The sequence below is a fragment of the Carica papaya genome, chromosome 7 (genome assembly GCF_054855325.1).
Source record: "Carica papaya isolate Zhongbai chromosome 7, ASM5485532v1, whole genome shotgun sequence".
NCBI classification, from domain to species: domain Eukaryota; kingdom Viridiplantae; phylum Streptophyta; class Magnoliopsida; order Brassicales; family Caricaceae; genus Carica; species Carica papaya.
Genome location: NC_142315.1, coordinates 21,106,521 through 21,132,301, shown reverse-complemented (window position 1 = coordinate 21,132,301; position 25,781 = coordinate 21,106,521). Strand labels below are relative to the sequence as shown.

The 25,781-nt window shown below is 34.9% G+C and overlaps 2 protein-coding genes across 5 annotated transcripts in view; one reads left to right on the top strand and one right to left on the bottom strand.

Moving 5' to 3' along the window:
- The first annotated feature begins 7,091 nt into the window (after positions 1-7,091).
- LOC110818561 (auxin-responsive protein IAA27-like) lies at positions 7,092-11,418 on the top strand. 2 transcript variants are annotated; one of them, XM_088207084.1, is made up of 5 exons: positions 7,099-8,546; positions 9,171-9,400; positions 10,148-10,289; positions 10,977-11,038; positions 11,136-11,418. In XM_088207084.1, exons 1-5 carry the CDS (start codon positions 8,035-8,037, stop codon positions 11,150-11,152), a joined length of 963 nt encoding a protein of 320 aa, XP_088063210.1. In that variant the 5' UTR covers positions 7,099-8,034; the 3' UTR covers positions 11,153-11,418. The 2 variants fall into 2 exon arrangements, with proteins under 2 accessions (XP_088063209.1, XP_088063210.1); XM_088207083.1 differs by lacking the exon at positions 11,136-11,418 and having other exon boundaries at positions 7,092-8,546; positions 10,977-11,121.
- A 233-nt stretch (positions 11,419-11,651) lies between these two features.
- Positions 11,652-25,781, bottom strand: part of LOC110818560 (Pentatricopeptide repeat (PPR) superfamily protein) — a 30,516-nt gene continuing 16,386 nt past the window's right edge. For all 3 annotated transcript variants that reach the window (XM_088207081.1, XM_088207082.1, XM_022047478.2), the window contains one exon: positions 11,652-13,909. In XM_088207081.1, coding sequence (XP_088063207.1) covers positions 11,863-13,815 — 1,953 coding nt within the window. In that variant the 5' untranslated portion in view covers positions 13,816-13,909 and the 3' untranslated portion in view covers positions 11,652-11,862. The remainder of the gene's footprint in view (positions 13,910-25,781) is intronic.

Sequence of the window (25,781 nt, the reverse complement as noted above, 5' to 3'; positions counted from 1 at the left end):
TTATTTTGTATCTCTCCACTCTCCTATCAGCATTTAACTTGACTTTGTGGACACATTTAAGTTCAATAGCTTTTTGTCCACATGGCAGACCAGTAAGCCTCCATGCCTTATTTTGCTTTAGTATATCTATTTCATTTTTTAGAGCCTTTACCCATTTAAGGTTTTTACAAGCTTCTTGATATGAGCTGGGTTCACTCTGTGAGTTGATGGAAAACATATATCATCTATACCCATAAGTAAGTTTGACATATCAAATACCAGAGATATGGATACACAAACTACTCTGAATTTTAACTATTTATAAAATTACATATAATTATCAACAATTAATAAATCAGCAATTATTACTCTATAAATCATCAATTATGAAGAAATCTAAATGATTTAAGTAAAAAAAAAAGTTAAATCTGATGTGATTTTGTAGAGATTGGAAGAAGATTTAGTATGAAATTTTAGGAAATAAGCTGAAGTATTTCAAGACAGAAAAAGAGTTAATTATTTTTTTTTGCTTCAATCTCTCTCTCTTTTTCTCTCTTGAAACACTTCAGCTTATTTCCAGAAATTTTATACTAAATCTTCTTCCAATCTCTACAAAATCACATTAGATTTAATTGTTTTTTCTACTTAAATCATTTAGATTTCTTTATAATTGATGATTTATAGAGTAGTAATTAATGATTCGTTAATTGCTAATAGTTATATGTAATTTTGTAAATAGTTAAAATTCAGAGCACTTTGTATAAATACAGAAAGTTATACTTTTTTATATAAATACTCTCTCAACCATAATTAATAAACATAACCTCATTTTAAACTCTCTCTGATGTCGACTATTTTAGTCTCTCTCTCTCTCTTTCTCTCTTAAAATATTTCAACTTATTTCCTGAAATTTCATACTAAATCTTCTTCCAATCTCTACAATCGTATCAGATTTAATTGTTTTTTCTACTTAAATCATTTAGATTTCTTCATAAAATCTAATATAGTATCATAGCAATAAAAGTTCTTTAATTATTCTAGCACGGTGATTCATGCCAAAACCTTAGATTCTCAAATTTGTTCCATTAAAGCTCAAGGAAGCAAATCTAGCAAGTTTCAGTATGGAGAATACTTCTATTAATGCAGATTCAGCAAAACTAGAAGAGATGTTCGCAAATCCCTTTTATCTCCTTCCAGATGAGAGTCCATCATTGATGCTTTCATCTGCGATCTTAACAAGTGTTGTTAAACAATCAAGGAGTTATAATTTTTTTGGAGGTACTGGTGCTAAAAGGTCTACATGTAAATATTATGGTTTTGTTGGACACATGGAAGATAAATGCTACAAGAAGTATAGTTGTCTACCTAAGTCAAGGGCCATGCCTTTTGTTAATAAGTGTAATGCTCAAGTTGCAGCAATAGAGTCCAATCTAACCAATTCCAAAGTAAAAGGTCAACCTCAGGATAACACTTCAACAGTATTGCCTCTGAACTTTACAAAAGACCAGTATGAAAAAATCTTAACCCTTATCCAACCCTTTTATTTAACCTATACAACCAATCCTGTATGTACACAACAAGTTAATACATTGACTACCAATTTTCAGAAAACTTGTGATCCCAATATTATTCTTTCCTCATAATCTCATTTTAATACTATAATAAACTAGATAGTTGATTATGGGCCCACAGATCATGTAGTTAATAATATTGAGTTGTTTGCCTTATCTAGACTAGTAGGTAAAATTTACGTAAAATTACCTAACTCTTAAACAACAACTTTTATCCATATTGGTGATGTTCATATTTCACCACCCTTGATGTTTTATAATGTTTTGTTTATACTAGAGTTTTTATTCAATATTATATCAGTAAGTTGTCTTTTGCAGTCTTCCAAATATTGTTTAACATTTACTAGTAATTGTTGTACTATTTAGGATACACACAACCAGAAAAAGATTGGTATAGCTAAAGAGGGACATGACTTGTATCATCTTGAAGTGCAACATACCAATAAACTTAATACTATAAACTCTATTGTAAAATCAAATTCTTTTTATTTAACTTCAATTTATGGCACTTCAATCTTAGTCACCCTTTTTCACCAAGACTTCATGCTCTTTATCAATTAAACAATTCTATTATTATATATCCTTCCTTTATATGTTATGTTGCCGCCAAAATAGAAAAGATTTTCTTTTACTTTTAGTCAATCAATAAATGTTCATTGTTTCAATTTAATTTATCTTAATATATGGGGTCCCTTTTCTATTCCTTCCATTTATGGTCACAATTATTTTTTGACAATTGTTGACGATAAGAGTCAGTATACGTGGTTATTTTCCACGAAAAGCAAATCATCATTACTACTCTAATACCGACCAACACATTCTCCTTATTAAGTTTTGGTAAACAAGTGATGGGAGCATTAACCTATTCATACACTATCTTTCAGATATCATGGTAGCCTTCTAACTCTAGTTGTTCTTTTCACTGAATAAGGAGAATTAGTGATATAGTCATCATATCTTAACATGTTATGGTCTTCACTAAGCAATGGCATTGAGGAAGACAAGGTTCTATCTATATCATCAAGATAACGATTGTGAGGATTCATGTCCTTTGAGTTTAGTTCCTTACCTGCATTCTCTCTAGGGTAGATATTCTATGTATCTTGTAGTTCTATATAGGTAACTGAGAAATTATAATCAGAGAAATGCCAATCGCTATTAGTTGAGGACCTGTAAGAAAATATATTCTCATATAAGGTTAAATTTCTTGAGATAATGATCTTCATTGTTTCCATATCAAAAAGTTTATCTCTTCAAACTAAAGAGATATCCTAAGAAGACACATTTTTTTGCTCTTGGATCAAACTTGTGTTTGTTGTTGGTTGAAGTTAAGGCAAAAGCAAAATTCTCAAAAACTCTTAGGTGTGTGTAGGTTGCCTTAGTTTCAAACAATAATTCAAATGGAGTTTTGTGATCAAAGATTGATGACAGATTTATCTTCAGTAAATATACACATTGAGATGAAATCATTATAATATTTTAGATTAAGGCCACTTTGGAACTTTAAGGATCTAGTAATATTTAATATCTATTTGATGTTTTTTTTCCACCGTTCCATTTTGTTATGGGGTCTCAATATAACTCCTTTGATGGATAATTTGTTTCTCCAAGAAAAAATCCCTCATCTCAAACTTTTTATCATTGTCACTCTGAATGACTTTGCTTTTTCATTGGATTGTGTTTGTATAAGTGTGTAAAAATTTTACAAGCTAAGTCATGCCTTAAACTTGTATCTAAGTAAATAAATCCAAGTACATCAACTGAATAATTAACAATTGTAAGAAAATAATGATATCTATCATAAGAAACCTCATTGTAAGACCCCCCTCTCCCAACCCAAATATCACACAATATGTGAGATTAAAATAATGTTTACTTTTATGCTGACTAATAGGAAATGAAAGTTTATAAAGCTTTGACAAGTGGGTAAACATAACATGGATTATGTTTTGCATCCTTTGATGCACTTATAACAAAATAAAATATAATAGGTAATAAAGAATGTCGAAGATAATAATGTCAAAAGTCAAAGACCTTACTTTAGCTCATGTCAAGAACAATTGTTGCAAATGATGTTTGGCTAGACATAAAGGAGGAACTTTATGTTGCTGTAACTAATACATACTAAGTCTCACTTCACCTACTCCAATTGTCTCCCAAGTCGAGATGTTCTTTATTGAACAAAATTACAATGAGAAGATGAGACAACATTTTGAGTCATGAGTCAATCTTTTGGAAAATATGATAGTCAAGTTAAAATATTGAACATATAGAACATTGTAAAGAGTTCATTCATGAGAATTTTATGATTCTAACTTGGGAAATACTCATTTTATCACCATTTGGTAAAACAACTATAGAAGAAGTGCTTGTTGTGATGCTTGTGTATGGAGAATATATGAATATAATAAGATCTGAGGCATTAGTGTTAATGATTCAAGAAATAGTTTTATGTTTTTTGGGTTCTATTAATTGAGTAAAGAGGCAAAAATACATATTAAAAACACATACATATTAGGGTCTTGATGGAGAACAATAGGTAACTGTACCAGATGCACTGATGAATGATTTTATTGCAGTAATGACATCAGTTGCACATATTATTATTGAATGATGAGAAATTATTTTTCAGTGTTCCTTTCTTCATATGTTGAGGATGTTGACACTTGGTTTACACTAGGTGGCTAAACCTTCTCATGAAGCTTATGTCCCTTCAAATATCCATGCAACTTGGAGCAGGTTTCTACAGTGTGATCAGACATGCTGTAAGGTATATACAAGCTTACTCGAATTGGCCTTAAAACATCACTCAACCAAATAACATGTAATCTTATAGTGAGAATAATAATATCTCTCAACATTTGTGTTAGGTGCTCTACTTATTATGTTTCATTCCCTAAGATTAAAAACTAATACTCTATTAGGTGAACTGTCCAACGAGATTTTTCTATGCTTTTTCTCTTATTGGATAATGGAATACACTTTGTTTAGGCTAATGAAAGACCGTATTAATAGTATTTGTGCCTTGATAACCTTGCACGACTCATTTAATTTAATAAGGAATTTAATTACCTAGTTCCTCTGTTGATACTCGATTATGGCTCTCAACTCTTATTATGTATAATTTGTAATTGATTCATAATTTAACAGCTAATCAAATAAAACTTTCATTTTTTAAAAAATTAAACACTTATATTGTCTTAGTTTTTCGTAAGATTAATTATGACATATTTTTCTTGTAGATTTTAGGAGTGTTCTATTGTGCATGTCTTTGTTTTAGCTTGACACTAAATCGGTGACTCGTGTCTATATAGAACATACTGTACTTTACGCTAAATGACAACATGTATCCATCTAATGACAATATCGTTACAATGCAACCAATGCTCCATAAATGGGCTATTTGGATAAGTTGGGTCCTTTAGACTTTTATCGATAAACCCTAGTTTGTTTTTTATTCGCAACGAATGTTTCATGGATCTTGTCTAAAAATGTTAGTTGCTCATATCTAGCAATTATGTTACAAGTAGTGCGCTTGAGTTCTCATTGGATCCAATACAATACAACCTATTTGGATGAAAAGGATCAAGAGCATTTCTATACGAGGAAGATGGATCTTGATGGGAAGTTAAGTTTGTAGTTTGATTTGAGTTCTCGTTCTTCACAATTTGTTTTGGTACCATCAAATTTTCTCACAAATAGGGTAAATCAAAGTTTAGAAATGATCTGTGAGATGAAGTCCAAAAAGAAATTGCCAAAAAAGGGGAGGAAAAAGAAAATGAAACCAAGCAACGATCGGTTAAAAGACCTGAATATGATTACCTTTTCCTTCTCTCGAATCTTTTTGTCTCTTGGAGGAGAAAAAAACAAGACTTATATATGTACAGAAAAAATTTAGATATACACTTTTTAATCTATATAGTTATTTTTCTTAACCCTAAAAAGAACCTATACATGCATATGTGCATATGTAGTCCACGTGGATCCTTTATGGAGTTCTGCATCCCACTTCTCAGGTCGATCAAATCCATACTTTGACATGGGTGGATAAATGTATAGATATTTAGGTCGTTGGTCGAATACATTCATTTGTTTTTTAAGAGGGAATTTGAGTATCTTGAACTTTGTGTACTTTACAACAATCTAAAATTATTAAAAAGAAAAAAATAATTGACTAAAATTAAGTTAAATAGGCTTTCTAAACACCTAATAAGTTTCTTTCTTATCTTAACACCACATATTTGACTTGCAAAAATTAAGAAGTAGTTAATAATAATTTGACCTATGTTAGCCAAAAGTCTATTCCGTAATTGTAAATGATATTTAGTACGCACAATGATTCTCGAAAATTTTCAATTTTGATGAATAGAAATTAATTAAGAAATAGTTTTACCACAAGGACAAATAAACATATCTACTAATAAAAAAAAAATCATAATTAAGATCTTTACCACTTCAGATTAGATCCATAGGCAATATTTTTTCCCCATGAAATTGACAGGCGAAGGACACAAAGTACCAGATTATTCCCCTCCCTTGTGGCCTTTTGTGGCCCACGAACCCATTACATTTACCTAAATACCCCTAACCTCTTCTCCACCATCCACTCTTCACATTAATTCTCAATATTTAATTAATTGATTAAAGCTAAAGGGTTTGTACTAATCTTGTGGGACATAAAGAAGAACATCATATAATTGGAGAAAAACTGAGAAATTAATGTTTTAATTAAAAAAAAATTAAAGATGTTATTTTAGTAGTTTAAGGAGAAAAGGAAAAGTAATTGTGTTTTGCCGACGCCGTTCAATCCTAACCTAACGGCGTTTTGTTCCCCCCCCCCCCCCCCAACAACCCATTCTTGTAGCGTGGACTTATTCTGACCCGTGCCCAACTTTAAACGTCGTGCCATTATTATTGTTGTTTAAAACTTTATTCACGCTTGCTTGACTACTACCAATAATAAATATAATACATTAAAATTCTTTTTCATTCTCTCTCTCCCCCTTCTCTCCCTCTCTATGTACACACACACACACACACACACACATGTATATATTGTAAAACAGATACTCTTCAATAATGGGTAATGCTACCTTATTCCTTCAACGTGATAATACAGCTGAAATATTAATATAATTAATAAAAATTTCAAATATAAATTATATGTTTCATAATAATTAATTTTCTTAATTAAAATAATCTGAATGGAACATAAGAAATTATCTTCCTCTTTAAAAAATGTGTTATTACTTTTTCATAAACTTGAATCACATATTTTCTAAGATAGAAAACATAATTTCTAACCGTTCTAAATTATCAAAATTTACGTTGATTTATTGTGGGAAACACCACATAATCATTTTCAGGTTAATCTCTTAAATTATACAAAACCCAGTGACTGAAAATTAATTAATTTTTTGAAGTCGGATGGAATGCGGGTTTTATAAAACCGGATCCGAAAGCTTCAAAAATTTCCTGGAAAACGCAAAACATGTCTGAGCAGACCCGAACAGGAGGAGCAGAAGAATCCAAAAGCAGAGAGTCACTTCTCTTTCATATGCCCACGCACAAAGATTTCTTTTCAGTTTATCAAACTGCCGTCTGCCCTCTCCTCTCTCTGGATTCATTTTGCCATTGTCAGCTTTACCCTTAACCCCTTCGCTGACCCCCTCCTCCTCTCGTTTTCTTTCTCCCCTCTCTTGACTTTTTCCTGGAATCCAAACAACATATAAGCCAAAAATTAAATCTCTGTACTCTCTTTCTCTCTTTTAGCAGCATTCTTTTGCTGTCTCGCCCTCTTGAAAGTCTGATAAGTTTTGGCGTTTCAGATACCACTCTTCGTTCTTTCCTTTTCTTCTGCTCCATCCATTCTTTCTTCTTTTTTTTTTGTTGTTTCCAGAAACACAGTCTCGGCGCATTTTAGCTTTCCTTGCCCGTCAGACGGAGATTATTGCGCATGTTAGAATGGCCGACCCATAAAAATGTAAAAGGGGTAGTATCGGAAAGTTTGCCCGGGGTCCTTTCTGTGCCTTGTCGGGATGGTTGCCCACATAAAGTTGTATGCAATATAATGGAGTATAATAATACATCAATTATATCGTAGAACCCAAAAAGCCGTGAAAAGATGCAACTTTCTTTTTTTGTTTCAAAAAAATAACTTAAAAATACAGAATTTTTTAAATTAAATTTCTTAACGAGCACTTCTTTTACCGGGTACAAGAGCATTTTTTAGTGGGTTTTCTTATACAATCTTCTTTCTTACGGATTTACTCACTCTGTTTGCGAGAGAAAAGAGGAGTGTGAGATATATATAGGAGTAAAACAGAGTCATCAAAAGCTCAGAAGGATTTCTTTTGCTTAGTTATCCCTCTTATTTCACTGTAAACACAAATCATTCTGCTTATAATCCAAGAGGATTTCCTTCTTCTTGTTTTTTCTTTAAATCCGTATTTCATGGTTTTTTGAGCATTGCATGTAAGTTTTGATGTCCATACCAGTCGTAGAACATGACTATATAGGTTTATCAGATGTTCCTTCCATGGCCAAATCTGATAAAAACAACAGAAAAAATTGTCTCAACTTCAAGGCCACTGAGTTGAGACTCGGGTTACCTGGTTCCGAGTCACCAGACAGGGATGATGCTGATGGGAACGGGGACCTGGTGGTGCTTTCACTGAATAGCTACGCGGTGTCAGGGGCTAAGAGGGGATTCTGTGATGCCATCAATGGTGGTAGGGGGTCTGCCAAGTGGGTCATCTCCTCTGGATCTGAAGCTGCTGCTGTTGATTTGGGCGCTAAAGGTCCTGGTGGTAGTGCTGGCATGTTGTTCTCTCCTAGAGGTGCTGCTATGGCTGTTGGCGGGTCGAGCTCCGGTCTGGGTGGTTCGGTTGTTAAGGATGGTGCGGTGCCTCAGTCACCGAAGCTCGTTGGGTTGGTGCAGGATAAAAAGACTCAGGATGCTGGTCCTGGTGGCCATGGGCTTGCTCCTGCTTCAAAGTAACTTGATTAGACTCTCGTATCACTCTGCTTCACTTCAATTTTTATCTTTCTTTCTGCAAATATTTCTTCTCGATCTATACTGTTTTCATCCTGTTCTTTGTTGTTGGTTTTTCCTGAATTTAGATGCTTATTAATGTGGCAATGTCGACTGTTTATGCTCCTCGATGCTGGAGGAAATTTGAGAGAGAAAAACAGGAATGGAGTTGCATGTATTCTTGTTTTTATGACTTTCAAAACTGTGGAATAAATAAAAATTAAGCGAAACAAACTTAGTGGGTAACCAACGAACCTTCAACTCACTTATTTTTTTTTAAAGTAGAAAATACATATATTTTTATCTCATCCTATTAGTATTTTACATATTTCAGATATTTTTTGACTCCTTTGTAAATCAGTTAATGTATTCCTTTCATGCTTTGTTACTAAAAAGCCTTTGGTCTTCTTTAAAACAAATTTTATCTTTAATCAACTTTGTGGAAGAGTCTATTTCAGCTTGATTTTCTCTTGCCACATCTAATTGCACTAGTTACTGCAGAAGTGTTGATTAAATTTTCTTGCAAACAATTACAGTACCTCAGCTCTCTGCAAATTCCAATAACATGTTTCTTATGTTTTGAACAGAGCACAAGTTGTAGGATGGCCACCAATTCGTTCCTTCCGGAAGAATACAATGGCATCACACCTGCCAAAGAATGATGAGGATACAGAGACAAAATTGGGATCGGGATGTTTGTATGTCAAGGTCAGCATGGATGGTGCTCCCTATTTGAGGAAAGTTGATCTCAGAACCTATGGCAGCTACATTGAACTCTCTTCGGCTTTGGAAAAGATGTTCAACTGCTTTACAATTGGTAATCTTTTTTTCTGTTAATATATGGCTATTTCATGATTGACATGGAAAAGTTCCAATTGACTCTAATCTCCTTAACGGAAGTACTTCAGTGATGCTTGAATCTCGGTGAAGGTCTACAGAACTTCTAACTTGATTAAGATATAGGTCAGCCACCTGTGTAGTTTCATTTCTGTTTTTCCTTTGTTTTGTGTATGTATATATATTCTTCTCTCTCTCTCTTGCTTGCTCCCTTCCTCTCTTTCCTTTCCGGGGTTGAGGGAGAGCAACTGTCTGACTGGCATCCAATAATAGATTGGTGCCAATGTTGCGGCTGGAAACTTGAGCTTCTTGAGTTGTTTTCTTGATGAGCAAATCATGTTTTCCTTGTTGTTCGGATAACGTAGCATGTTGCACTTTATATATTCAGATATAGGTTCATTAAAACCACCAAAGCCAGTAATCTAAGGTTCTATCTGAAACTCAAATCACGTGATTAAATAACTGTTGGATGTTACTAGGTTGTTAGGATATTAATCGTATTTAAAACTATTGCCTCGTATAAGGTTGAGCCTGGTGATATTAACCTTCTATAGCATCATCATTGGAAAGAGTAACATTTGTCAGCTTGGTATATAATAACATGGCATGCATACATTACAAGAAGTGCTTACATCCAAATTGTATACAAACCTCATTTTCTACCAGGGTAAAAATTCATAACATCTTAGTTAGGAGTTATTTCCTGTCTATGCAATTTCTTTTCTAGGTCAATGTGGTCCCCAAGGAGTATCCAGTCGAGATGGATTGAGCGAGAGTCGGTTGATGGATCTCCTGCATGGTTCGGAGAATGTACTGACCTATGAAGATAAAGACGGTGACTGGATGCTGGTTGGTGATGTTCCATGGAAGTAAGTGTCATTCTGAACTCAGTAGTTCCTGGAGATCACAAGAAAATTGTCTAATATGAATTAACCCGAGTTTTCTTTTCTAGTTATTATATGATACATGTTCAAAAATATCAATATATAGGATGTCATGGCTAGAGATGAGGTGTTGCTGATCAATAATTAGATAAGAAAGATCTTCAATGAGAAAATTGATAAATACTGAAGGCTGCACGCTTGGCATCTCTGTGAATTGGGAGTAATCTTTTCTCCCTTAATGAGTTTCAAATTGTTCACAAAATAGTCAAACAAATTGACCAAATAACTTTCTAACAGTGGCAGCATTCTAGCGTTAAGTGAAGGAAAGTTGGATGTCCTTAACCAAAACTATGATGTTCTTTTTCTTTCTTTCCATTCTCCTTAAATTCTTTATCCTGTTGAAGGATCCAAGGATCCGGTGTGTCTGCATGCTCTGATGTTGATCAATGAAACCAAACATCTTTCATGCTTGTCAATTTGAAAACTGTTCTTTATTTAATTTATAACTTATAGTTTGAATATCCAACAATTAGCTGAAGATTGTCAATCTGAAAACTGTTCTCTACTTAATTCAAAACTTTTATAGTTTGAATATCCAATAATTAGCTGAAATATTAGCAAAAAGCAAAACATAAAAGAAGAATGTTCACCAAATTTACCTGGTTTTGGCAGGATGTTCACCGAGACTTGTAAGAGGATGAGGATCACAAAGAGCTCGGAAGCTATTGGCCTAGGTATGGCCTATCGAGCATAGTTGTAATATGTTCGTTATTTATGAATCTGTATTTGGATGTGAGTATAAGATTCTAATTCAAAATTGTATCGTCATAGGTAAAGCAGCCAAGTAGATACATAAACAAATACAGAAGTCCAAAATTTGTGTGAAGGCCAAATATGTAAAGGGTGATGCTGTAAGCCTCTAATAATTCTCAAGTTTAGATCTCATGTTTCCACTTCTCTTAACATGAAAGACTTGTGTAACAAGACAACATTGTAGCAGCTAGTAGGCAACATAGAATATATTGTAGTCCTAGGGTTGCAGATTTTATAAATCTGTCTTCTCCTCTATATTATTCTCTTGATGTAATGTGAATTTTTGTTGCTACTTGGATCAGCTCTTTTCTTCTCTTAATTACTAGAAGAGGCATAATTTGATAGAAAAAAATGTTTAAATAAATAAATTTGTTCTTCATTAACCGGAATAAGGATATATAAATATTATTTAATAGTTATTATATTTTTAGGGTTAATGTTTTTTTATCATTGAAATCAAATTAATTTATCTTTCAATTGAAAAGAAAAATCAAAATTGGCCTTTTGCCCCTTCCCATTCATTTACAAAGATGCTGAGTTTCCAAAATATAATGTATAAGCTTATTCTCCCGTCCTTAAATTGAAAATTGGCGTCAGGAATATACTAATTTGCTGTTACAAAAATCAGTGGAAACAATTTAATAACATCAAGGGGAGAAGAAACAGGGATATAAAGAGATCTGTAGCTGAAAAGCCTGAAATGGACAAAAGGGATTCACTTAGCTTTCCACTTGTGCATTTTCTGTTAATCAACTTTTGGCAGTGATAGAAAATCACGAAATATGCAAGTCAACAAGAAATCACTGTCTGCTCCAAAATCAATTTCTGGTACATGCTTAATCTTCTTCATTGTTGCATGAAGATCATGGAGAATAGAATAAATAAGTCTACATTGGGAATGAGATTTATCACCAACTACAAACACATGGATCCTATTTCCAACTTCAATCCAGCTGCAACCAGGCTGCTTCTTCAATCCCTTGTCCTTCATTTCTAGTCTCAGTTTAGCAGCTTCCCTCCATTTCCCTGTTGAAGCATAAATGTTAGATAACAATGAGAATGTCCCTGCATTCCCTGGTTCTACCTCTAAAAGTTCTTTCGCAGCCAGTTTCCCTATATTTGCATCGCCATGAAAATTACACCCAGCAAGAAGAGCACCCCATACAGAAGCAGAGGGCTTATACCCAAGCCGCTCGATAAAATCAAATGCCTCCTTTAGCCTTCCCGCCCGACCACAGAGATCAACCAAGCATGCATAATGATCCTCTCTCACTTGTATGGACCTGTCTCTCACAAGTTCATCAAAGTACTTCATTCCCTCCTCCACCAAACCAGCATGGCTGCAAGCAGAGAGCAAACCAACATAGGTGACATCGTCGGGTTTAAATCCCAGTTTCTGCATTTCATTGAATAGACTGATTGCTTCTTGTCCATATCCATGGTGAGCATAGGCTGCAATCATACCATTCCAAGACACAAGATCCCTTTGGCTTACTAATCCATCATCAAACATCTTCCTAGCAGTACCCAACTCCCCACATTTTGAGTACATGTTAATAAGTGCTGATACCACAAATTCATTATCTTGATGGACTGATTTGCTAATTATCTGATGAATCTGTTGTCCCTCCCCAAGACCTGCAAGATCACTACAAGCACTCAAAACAGTCACAAAAGTTCCTTGAGTAGGCTTCACCATGCTGTCTGAAAACATTTTCGAGAAAAACTTCAATGCCTCCTCACTTCTCCCATCCTGTATATACCCAGTAATCATTGTTGTCCATGAGATAACATTCTTCTCTGGCATCTCATTGAACAATTTCAAAGCCATATTAAACTCTCTGTTCTGAATAAAGCCAGTAATCATTGTATTCCATGAAGGCAAGTCCCTCTCCGGCATTCTCTCAAACAACTCAAAAGCCTCTAGCGACCTCATATTCTGTGCATAACCTGTTATCATTGCATTCCAGGAAACAACGTTCCTTTCAGGCATCCTATCAAATACCCTTCTAGCCTCATCAATCCTCCCATTTTTGGCCAAACCAGCAACTGTTGCCGTCCAGGAAATCACATCTTTTTTCGGCATTTTATCAAACAGCTCCATTGCCTCATCTATCCTCCCACATTGCGCCAAAGCAGTAACTACTGTGTTCCATGAGACCACATTCCTCTCAGGCATTTGCTCAAACAGCTGAAGAGCTTTATCAACCTTCCCATTCTGAGCATAGCCATCAATCATAGTATTCCAAGAAACCATATTTTTAACTGGCATTTCATCAAAAAGTTTCTCTGCTTCCACTACCCGTCTTCTCCTCAAATATGCACCAACCATTGCAGTCCACGTGACAACATTCTTCTTGGCATCAACTCTGTTGAATAGCTTTCTTGCTTCTTCGATAAACCCACATCTGATATATCCAGTAATCACCGTAGTCCAGGTAATTACGTCTCTGTCAGGCAATTCATCAAATAGTTTCCTTGCCTGGTCAATCTTGCCTTCTTTGCTCAGCTTTGTGACCAGCCAATTGGATCGAGCCATATTCGAGCTGGCACTGTAATCTTCTCTGGCAATTAATGGGCAACTCAGAGAGTGGTATAACAGTTGGTGATTGCATTGTGTTGCTGAGTTTCTGGATTGAAGATGAACTACGACAGGCAATACTGTGATCTTGATTGATGCTCGTGAAAGTGATAGCATTTGAAGCTTTTCATGCTACTTCCAGTTCCTCCTCGAAATGAAGATTTTTTAAGGGAAAACGAAACTTGACATATAGCTTCAATTCTCTACTTCTCTGTTTATCCAAAATTGCCAGTATTGAGACAATTCATAACTATGGAATAGAGTTGGCACTAGCAATGAGTAGTATAATCACTTCATATCTCATATTTTTGTAGAAAAAAAATTTGAAAGTTAAGTTTATTCAAACTGATTCAGAAAAAAAAAAAAAAAAACAGCTTATTCAAACAGATTCAGAAAAAACAAAGTTTTCCCGGTTTTAACATGCAATTAAGCTCATCAACAACAATTTTTAGGCATAAGAGCACAGACAGCAATCTTGCATGGCAGCTTATTGTGCAGTGGAATACAAAATTAAAAATTAGCTGATGGCACTCAGTAATCCTAATCCAAAATTACATGCCAGGACAGCAAATGCAAATCTTGTTTCCCTACAATCCCCATCATTTTGATTCCCCTTTAATATCCAGTTTGTGCTTAAGAAAAAGAGAAAAAGACAACCCTCTTCCTGTTTTTTAATAATGAAAGGTCATATACAATCTCTAAGGAATTTTGGATGTTCCGAATATGAGACTAAAACAGAGAAATAAATTGTAATATATGTAGTCCGATATAAATACATAAAACAAAAAGTTGACTAACTAATATAGTTAAGAATAATTTTAATTGATGTGTATTCTATTTAATATACAGTCTTATACATACAGATTTTCTAGAATGAAAAACAGAAAAAGACAATTAACTACAATTGACTAAATACGATGCAATTAACTCTTATACCATTTAATCGAATTTAGTTAATCTATAACACCAAGATTTACTTTCTCTTTAACAATTATATTTTTTAACTTGATCTACTTTTTTTTTTACACTCTAATTTACTTCATTTTTAACATTTCCTATAAAACTGGAGAATAAATATTGTCAATTCTCAGTTTACCAATAAGAGTTTGGAATGTTAGATTATTTACACCTTTAGTTAACACGCCTGCCAAGTAAGAATTGGTGAGCATATATCACGTACATATTAGACCGTTGTCAAGTTTTTATTTGATAAATGTTTATCAATTTCAATGTGTTTGCTCCAATTATGTTCTATCAGATTGTGAGTGATGCTTGTAACCAACTTGTTGTCATAGCATAGGCAGATAGGATTTTCCCACTTGATTCTAAGATCTTCTAAAATTATTTTTATCCAAACTAGTTTATATACTTCTTGTGTTATTGTCCGAAATTCTAATTCCACACTCAATTTCACAAACACATTTTGTTTCTTATTTCTTAAAATGACTAAGTTGCTACAAAAGAAGGTACAATAATCTGTAGTAAATCTTCTGTTTATAACCGAACCTGCATAATCTGCATCAGTATAAGTACTGCAATATTTTGTGTAAATGTACTTCTTTCAAATTGTGCATGAATTGATTTATAACACTTATTGCATAAGCAATGTCATGTCTCATGTGGAATAGGTAGATCAACCTTCCAACTCATCTATGATATATTTTCTTATTTACTATCATACTACTATTCTTAGTTTGCGATTAGGACCAACGCGTGTACTGGTTGGTTTACATACTAACTTACCAGTGTCCTTTAATAGGTCAGGAATGTATTTTTGTTCAGAAATAAAAATATCATATTTAGAACAGGTAACTTAAATTGTCAGAAAACACTTCAACTTGCCTACTTGCTTGATTTCGAATTCTTTTGTTAAGACACTGTTTTAGTATTAATTGTTTATTCTTACTATTTTCTGTTATGATAATGTCATCAACGTATATTAGCAGAGCTGTAATTCTCTTTATTTTGAGTGTTTGATGAACAAAGTATGATTTTTTTTAGTCTACTTAAATTCTAGATCTACCATCACTTTTGTGAACCTGTTAAACTATACTCTTAGTGATTGTTTAGGTTTATATAGTGCCTTATTTGATCTTACTTCTTTGTCAAAGCATGGTAAAATATCTAATATATAGATTTTTTCTTTTACATCTCCATTTAAAAAAATATTTTTTACATCAAACTACAGCAACTGTCAATCAAAGTGGGAAGCTATAATAATAAGATTCGCACAGTATTCATCTTGACTACTGATACGAATGTTTCCAAGTAGTCTATCCCATATGTCTGAATATAACTTTTTGTCATCAATCTCACTTAATCCTCTCAATTGTCCCATCTTCTTTATATTTGATTGAGAAAACTTATTTACATCTCACCAGTCTCTTGCTTTTGGGTACACTCACCATTTTCCAAGTTTGGTTCTTTTCAAATGTTTGTATTTCTATACGCATAGCATTTTTTCATTTTCCATAGGACAATTATTGTTTTAGGGATATATTCATCACTTACAAGAAAATTTTATGGGTCAATAAGAATTTATTAAATGACAAATTGCAAGATAGAATACAAAGGGTGTTTAGTGCATTCTCTTGTACCTTTACAAAGTATAATACATATGTCATTATTAGAAGATTGTATAAATTTTATGGAACTTATCTCAATTCAGGGATCAATGTTAGATTCTTGGACTGACTTTGGCTCAATATTCAGCATCTTCATCTTTGTATATATTTGAGAAAACCTATGATCTGTTGATGAATTTTTGAGTGGGCTTTGATCATTCTCTTATGCCAATAAATTTGTTGGTGGGTTCTTAACGTTCTCCTGAGGTGATGGTCTTAAAGGTGTGTAACAAAAGTGGTGGCTAAAATTCGCTGAAGATTCTGTATCATCTTCCAATATAGGCTTCTTATAAAGATAAGGTTGTTTGGGTAAAGTAGGAATCTTATTTAACAAGTGGAGTCTACAGATGCATAAAATTTTTAGGTGAGTAAATGATAACATTTGTACCCCTTTTAAGATGAGAAATATCCCATATATATACATTTCAGGACTTAGGGATCAAGTTTTCTTGTCTAGTGAGAATGAATATAAACAAAGGCAACATACCCAAGTATCAAAAGTAGGTAATTTGTGGCACTTGCTGCTGGTCAAATTGTTTAAGTATTTCAAGAAAAATTTTGAAGTCAAGAACACTTGTGACAGACAATTAATAGTGAATGTGGCAGTAAATATGATTTCTCAAAATACTAAAGCATATCCCCAAATTGAAATTTCCACCTGTGAATTTTAGCAAATTTAGGCTGCCTATCGGTTCACAATAAAAGACTATTTGAATTTGTCTCAATTAATCTGAACCACCCTAAAGGAAAAATGAAAGCTCAATCACCTTCTAGGTACCAAACCAACATTTGATCCTACATTTAGTGCCTGGAATAAAGAAGATTTCATGATCATGACATAGGTTTGGAACTCCATAACTCCAGAACTAAGCAAAACTATAAAGTTCTTTCTACAAGAAAGGCAGTTCAAGATGTAATCAGTGAAATAAGTTCCAAAATCAAGGATGCTGCATAAATTTATAACCTAACACTCAAGACATGGTTTGTGAAACAACAATATAGGTCAGTGAATGAATATTTTAATACATCAAAAAACTGGTGGTAGGAACTGAACGAATACCAATTTAGACTTGCCTATCGGTTTACAATAAAAGACTATTTGAGTTTGACTCAATTAATTTGAACCACCCTAAAGAAAAATGAAAGCTCAATCACATTTTAGGTACCAGACCAACATCTGATCCTACATTTAGTGCTTGGAATAAAGAAGATTTTATGATCATGACATGGCTTTGGAACTCCATAAATCCAGGAATAAGCAAAACTATAATGTTCTTTCTACAAGAAAAGCAGTTCAAGATGTAATCTGTGAAATATATTCCAAATCAATGACGCTGCATAAATTTATGACCTGACACTCAAGACATGGTTTGCAAAACAAAAATATAGGTCACTAAATAAATATTTTAACATGTCAAAAAACTAGTGGTAGGAACTGAATGAATACCACAGTTTGACCATAGATTGCAGCAGAGATGCAACCCATCTCAAAAGCTTTGTAGAAAAAGATTTTTGTAGAATTATTTTTCTGTCTTTTTTCTTTTTCTGTTTTTTACAACATAGCAATATAACAAAATGGTTACTGCCAAGTTGTACTGTTTTTTTCCTTTCACTAGGGAAGTTTGTTAGTTTTTGTCTTTTTCTTTCTTCCTTTGCCTATAAAATGTCACTGATTATCGATAAATAAAAGTAGAGTGAGAAGAAAAGAGAAATTTTTTCTTATTCTCAAGTTCTTCATGGTATCAGAGCAAACCTGATCCAAATTCTTCAGCATCCCTCTTGCATTCAATAGGCAATGGATGAGCAGACCCCTTCTCCGCCTGAAGTTCTTTTGGGCTCTCACCTTCCGGTGCCTGACCACCATGCTCTAGCTGATCAGGCTCCATCTTTCGTTACTGGCTATCGACTAAATGGCAGTAACTTTCTTCAGTGGTCGTCCTCAGTGTTGATGTTCATCCGAGGGAAAGGCCGAGATGAATATCTCATTGGAGAGCTCTCACCTCCCCCCACAAACAATCCAAATGCCCAGATATAGAAAGTTGAGAACAATCTCGTTATGTCTTGGTTGGTGAACTTAATGACCACTGAGATTGGCAAAAATTTCCTCCTTTATGAGACTGCGCACGATATCTAAGTCGCAGCTCGTGAGTTCTACTCTACTCGTGACAACACTTCCACCATCTTCGAAATCGAAGCAAACCTTCACGACCTGCGCCAAGAAGAAAAAACAGTAACTCAATATTACAATTTTCTTACTCGAAAATGGCAGCAACTTGATGTTTTTGATGAACATGCTTGAAGCTGCCCAGAGGATGCCAAGAGATTCCGAAGCATCATGAAACAGAGACGAATCTTCAAGTTTCTTTTCGAACTGAACAAAAACCTCGACGAGGTAAGAGGACGCATTCTTGGAACCAAACCTCTCCCGAACATCAGAGAGGTGCTCTCGGAGGTGCGACGCGAAGAAAGCAGGAAGAAAGTGATGATGGGTGACTCGCAACTCAACCCTAACCCTGCTGAAAGCATTTCTCTCTCACCCGAGACTGGTACTGTTCTCAAAAGTATGGGTGACTGAGCGAAAGGAATGGCCATGGTGTGAATACTGTAAAAAATTGGGACACGTTCGTAGAAGATGCTGGAAACTTCACGGGAAACCAACTGAGAAGGAATCGGCTAAGAAGAAGAAAACACGAAAGCAGGAAATGGAGGAAATTCATCTAGACAATTTTATCTCAACAGAGGAGGGATCCACTGCAGCCATTTCTACCGAAAGCTCCTTATTTAGTCCTGAACAAATCAGTCTCCTCCAAAAATTGTTTTCACCCAATATAGTTCTCAGTAATGCTTTTACAGCTCACAAAGGAAATTTTTCTAGTTTCTCAACTTATTCCACAAAAAGGGGAATATAAATTATTGACTCAGGTGCTTCCGATCATATGACTGGGGATATCTCATTATTCAAGAAATATAGTAAGTGCAGAAATAGATTCTCAGTTAAAATTGTTGATGGCTCTAGCTCCCAGGTCGAAGGAACAGGAATAATTGCACTGACACCCAAGTTAATTTTGTACTCTGTGCTATATGTTCCAAATTTGGATTGCAATCTCCTGTTAGTAAGTAAATTATCACAAGACTTGAATTGTGTAACTACATTTAACTCTAAATTGTGTGAATTTCAGGACTTTAACTCGGGAAAGACGATTGGCAATGCTAGTATAGATTCGGGTCTTTATCTACTGCAAGTTGACAACTCTTCTCTTAATAGATAAACTCTTCATGCAGTATGTACTAATCCTGAATCTGTAAACAACTTAAATATGGAATGTCCTATCATGTTATGACATTACCGTTTAGGACATCCTAACTTCGTGTACTTGAAAAAACTATTTTCTACTTTGTTTCGAAATGAAAATCCAATTTCCTTTCAATATGAAGTATGTCAGCTATCCAAACATATTCGAAATTCATTTCCCAGTTCTGTTTACAAACCCACAAAACTTTTTTCATTAATTCATAGTGATGTATGGGGTCCCTCTCGGGTCACTAATTTACCGAAACAAAATAGTTTGTATATTTTGTTGATGATCACACTAGAATTATCTGGATTTTTCTCATGAAAGAAAAATCTGAAGTTGGCCAAATTTTTAAAAAATTTTACATTATGATTCAAAATCAATTTCACACCAACATTCAAGTAGTGAGGTCAAACAATGAGTGTGAATACTTTGAAACCACTTTGAGCCAATATTTTTCTAACCATGGCATTATCCATCAAAGTTCTTGTGTCAATACTCCACAACAAAATGACATAACTGAATGGAAAAACATACACATTCTTGAAGTAGCCCGATCAATCATGTTCACTACCCACATTCCAAAATTTCTTTGGGGAGAGGCTATTCTCACCTCTGCATACTTGATAAACCATATGCGCTCCCGAACTCTCTTATTTCGAACACCCTATGATCTCCTCCTCAGGGCCTTTCTGCAATCTCATATTCTTCATACCCTTCCCTATAAAGTTTTTGTTGTTCCGTCTATGTTTATGTTTATACTCACCTCAGGGGTAAACTTGACCCACGGGCCATAAATGTATTTTTATTAGATATTCACTAAGTCAAAAAGGATACAAATGTTTTTATCCCAAGATTCGTCGTTTATACAACACTATGGATGTCACTTTTTTTGAAAACCAGTCCTTCTATCCCACTACTGATATTCAGGGGAAGAGTCATAATCAGGAATATCAAGTATGCGATATAAGTACACCACCTCTCCCTTTTTTTCCCCTCACTATTCCCGAGTCCTCATCAAATTTTCCTGAAACCAGTATCAAAGAGTTTGAAACCGAACCTATACCTATTACTATCAACAAAGAGTTACATATCTATACTAGGAGACACAAAACTCCAGTTAATAAAGATTCAAAACCAACTACACATTGTCATGAGTCTATTCCAGTTTCAAGCAGTAAGAACACAATAGGTCATGAGTTTTCAGGCACAATTTCTGATACGGTTACCACTACTGATCATGATACTGAGTTACCTACTGCTTTGCGGAAAGGAACTCGATCTTGTACTAAACACTCTATACAGGATTTACATTTCATTCAACAACTTGTCCTCAAAGTATCATGCATATATAAGTAAACTTGATGGCAGCCCCACTGAAGCTAAAAGCATTCATGAAGCCCTTGTATTGCCAATGTGGAGAGATGTTATTCAAGAAGAGATTAGAACTCTTGAAAAGAACAAGACTTGGGATGTAACGACCCCGAAAACTAAAAAGGAAATGTAAATAAAAAATCTGAGTGCGGAAGCAAAACAAAACGTTCTGATTAATATCCCTTACGTAATAACTTAAACGTACTAACAATATCAAAAAATAAGTTCTCTAAAGTAAATACTAGAAATGAAATATTATAAAGAAAACTATAAGACATCTAGGCATCTACTCGCCGTCTTCTTGTGGATCGGGCTCGGGAACCAAGTTCTACTGATCTGAAATGGTTAAGTAAGGAAGGAGATACACTATCACAATAAGGACGTCACACTATATCACTATCACAGAAGTAAAAGTTGGTAAAAAACCAAAAACAACCAATGGAGCACAAATTTTAAACAAATTCATTTATTAATAATCAAATCATTTACCGTCCACTTACCTCAGTAAGATTTATAAAAACGACCCATAGAAACAATAACATCATAGATAGTATGAATTCATACATAATCTGTAACATAGCACATGTCATACTTTTATATTTCAATCATCAAACAACAGTTGTCCCATTTTCATCAGCCTACTAGTATCCATGGGGATCCATAGAGGTCCCCGCTACACGTGAACCATTCCCTTAACAAACTTAATTTTCAGGGCCGTCCCCATACCCCATCCGGTATGGGCACCAAACAATAAACCTCAATACCCCGTCCGGTATGAGTCTGTCATCTTATCTAATTATCAATTCACACTCTTTTTCTATTTTTTTCCTTAGTCTCCGTTACCCATTCAAACATGAATACTTAAACAAGCAACGTGCATCCAACAAGACAAGCATATCTTAGATTCACAAAATTAAGCAGTAGTAAAGTAAACAGTGATTCATGAATTTAAAACCATAAAATAAATAAACCAAATACCATAATGCATTTAAACTGTAAAATAAATCAAACAGGAATTGACAGAAAAATATGTCCGGTTCGGGCTCCATTACCAACCGTAATTAATTATGCATAACTATTTAATTTGTACAAAATGCAATTTTATTATTTATTCAGACTTCAATCCCATGATAGAAAATAGGGTGAGGGGTCCTTATCTAATTCGACGTCGAAAACTGAATTTTCACTGCACCTACGGGCAGTCCCTGGATTTCTTAAATTTTTTTCTGGAAACTGAAACGCGCTTACGGTACCTACACATGTCCCAAACAACTCAAAAAATCAGACCCAGGGCCTACTCGGCCAATTTCAATATTCCGGAACAGCGGCTCCGCCGTGCTCTGACGACGGCGCCGCCGCTAGCATCGGCGATCCGCCTCGGATTGGCTGTTTCGGGCAGTTTTTAGCCGAATTCAGCCAAACTTGCATTGGTTCCTTTGAGAAAACACCCCTAGGGCCCTAAGCGGGCCGAAAAAACACAGAAAACCGAAACTTACTGACAGTGGGGCTCTCCGGTGCGGCGGCTCCTCCGGCTCGCGTCGCGGTTTGGTGTTTTGCTCCTGTCAACCTGTAGAGGAGGGAACGGTGGTCATAATGGTGGAAAAATTACATCGAACGGGAATCGAATATGGCCTCATCGGAGGCAAAAATCAAGACAACCCGCGACAGCGTCGCTGGGCTTTGGCGGCGTTTTCCGGCCAATTGGCCGGTGTTTTTGCTCCGATTTAGTCATGGGTTGGTTTAGAATCAAATTCTGAGCCAACGGGAGAATTTTTACCTCATTTGGCGGCCGAAAATTGCTTCAGTGCGACGGCGGGTGGCAGCGGTCGGCTCCCCGGCGGCTAGGCTGTCTTCTCCGACGAGGGGCTCTGGTGGCTAGGGTTAAGGTTTGGGTGCGGATGAGATTATTTATAGCGGTCGGCTCTCCGGCGGCTAGGCTGTCTTCTCCGACGAGGGGCTCTGGCGGCTAGGGTTAAGGTTTGGGTGCGGATGAGATTATTTATAACCATCTGCTTTTAATCTGAGCCGTCCATCACGATTCAATCTGGGTCGTCCGATAGCGATAAATAGGAAATGAATCTGGGCCGTTTATCGCGATGCAATATAAGCCGTCCGTGCGCGCGGGAACGGATCTCAGTCGTCTGATCGCACGCACACGGATCACCCACGTGGCTCCCTTCCGCGTGGCATCCCGCGTCAGTGTCTCCGCCACGCGGCGCGTCCGAATTGGTCGGAACTGCTGACCGGGCAGTTGACGTGGCGCGATTTTTTTAAATTGCGTTTTGACCCCTGAGTTTCAATTTTTCTTTCAAAAATACCCCCAAAACCCAAATTTTCACCTATTTTTCCTAAAATTATTTTCAATTAAATCTCTAAATAATTTTTACCCCTTTTTATTATTATTATTATTATTTTCATTAAAATAAATTAAACTAAATTAAATTCAATATATTATTACATAAATAATAATTATATTCCAATAATAATTACAATAATAAAAAAATAAAATAAAAAGAAAGGGTTGGGGTGTTACATGGGAACTGACAAAACTTCCACCGAAAAAACATAAAGTTAGGTGCAAATGGGTATTTACTGTAAAGCACAATCTTGATGGAAGTGTGAATCGGTACAAAACTCGTCTAGTAACTAAAGGCTTCACTCAATCATACGAGATAGATTATCAGGAGACATTCGCCCCAGTGGCTAAGCACAACACTATCCAGATATTACTCTCTCTTGCCTCTAATCTTGATTGGTTTCTCTATCAATTTGATGTAAAAAATGCATTTCTCAATGGAGATTTAAAAGAAGAAGTATATATGGAAGTTCCTACAGGCCTTGAGACCACATATAAAACTCACAAAGTATGCAAACTCAAAAAGGCACTCTATAGTCTAAAACAATCTCCGAGAGCTTGGTTTGACAGATTTACCAAAGCAGTTAAACATATGAGCTATGAGCAATGTCAGTCTGATCATACTTTGTTTGTCAAAAACAGTGCCTCCAGTAAGAAAGTTATCCTAATTGTTTATATTGATGATATTATTTTAAGAGGTGATAACATAGAAGAAATTCAAAAACTCAATAGTTTTCTTGCCACGAAGTTTGAGATAAAAAATCTTGAAGCACTCAGATATTTTCTGGGAATGGAATTTGCTCGTTCTAAAAAAGAGATATCTGTGTCACAAAAGAAATATGTTCTTGACCTGCTAAAAGAAACAGGGATACTCGGGTGTAAACTAGCAGAAACTCCCATGGAAACAACTACAAAAGTTGGATTTAAAAAGGACAAGCCGGTTGATAAAGAAAGGTATCAGAGACTTATGGGCAAACTAATATATCTTGCTCATACTAGACCTGATATCAATTTTACTGTAAGTACTGCAAATTAATTCATGAACCAACCTACTGATATTCATATGAATATGGTATATCGAATCTTAAGATACCTTAAGAAAACTCCAGAACAATGACTATTTTTCCAAAAAATAATGAGCAGGAATATTGAAATCTACACAGATGCTGATTGGGCGAGTTCTATAACTGACAGAAGATCTACGTCTGGGTACTGTTTGGGGAAACTTAGTCACTTGGCGGAATAAGAAACAATCTGTTGTGTCACGAAATAGCGCAAAAGCTGAATTTCGGTCACTTGCTCATGGAATATGTGAGAGAATTTGGTTAAAAATAGTTCTAATGGAAATGAAATTCTTGGTTACTACTCCAATGAAAGTATAATGCGACAATAAAGTAATAATCAGCATAACTAAAAATGCGGTATATCATTATCGAACTAAACACGTGAAAATAGATAGGCACTTCATCAGGGAGAAGATTGAATATCAGACCATTACAATACTCCACATTTCTACTAATCAGCAAACTGCAGATATTTTAACAAAGGCACTTTACAAATGACTTTCAACAAATTAATATCCAATCTAAACTTACTAAATATTTATGTAACCTAAATTGAGGGGGAGTGTAGAATTATTTTTCTGTCTGTTACAACCTGATAATATAACAAAATGGTTACTGCCCGGTTGTGCTGTTTTTTCCTTTCCACTAGAGAAGTTTGTTAGTTTTTGTCTTTTTCTTCCTTTGCCTATAAAATGTTGTTGATTATCAATGAATAAAAATAGAGTGAGAAGAAAAGAGAAGTTTTTTCTTATTCTCAGGTTCTTCAATTTTCATATCGATTTTTTTTACAATAAAAAACAAAGTATATATTAACAAGGTACCAAAACGGGAGTACCACCCACGTATAAAAAATTTACAATTGTGTTAGTGTATTTATGACATTTCCAACATCCACATCATTAATAATGTCATAACTTAATAAAATAAATCCAAAATAATGCATCCATCTATCTTTTAATTTACTGCTACTTTCAACACTATCAAAAACTCTACTATTCCTCTCTTTCCAAATAATTCAGAATTAGTTAAAGGTATTAAATTGGCAATCATTCTCCTCTTACATAAACCATCCCACGCCCAAATCTCCTCCCCAACCGACTCAGCAATAACCCAATCAATCCCCAAAAGGTCATAAACCATGCATCACAAGCTGTAAACAATAGGGCACCACAGAAGGGGATTATTGCATGACCCTTCTGCCTTCAAACAACAGTAACAACCGTTCATCACATACTGCCCTCTGCTTTTCAGTTTGTCCAAAGTTAAAATTCTCTCCCAACACACCTCCCAAGCAAAAAAGGCAACCTGAGGAGGGGTCTTTGTTTTCCATATTTGATTAGCTGGAAAAATTGTACTAGCAACATCATCATTA

Bases quoted from the DNA above. Each gene is read 5' to 3' on its own strand.
- LOC110818561 (XM_088207083.1), top strand. From the start codon at position 8,035: ATGTCCATACCAGTCGTAGAACATGACTATATAGGTTTATCAGATGTT. The intron at 8,547-9,170 runs GTAACTTGATTA...TGTTTTGAACAG, and splicing joins GGGCTTGCTCCTGCTTCAAA to AGCACAAGTTGTAGGATGGC. The intron at 9,401-10,147 runs GTAATCTTTTTT...TTTCTTTTCTAG, and splicing joins GTTCAACTGCTTTACAATTG to GTCAATGTGGTCCCCAAGGA.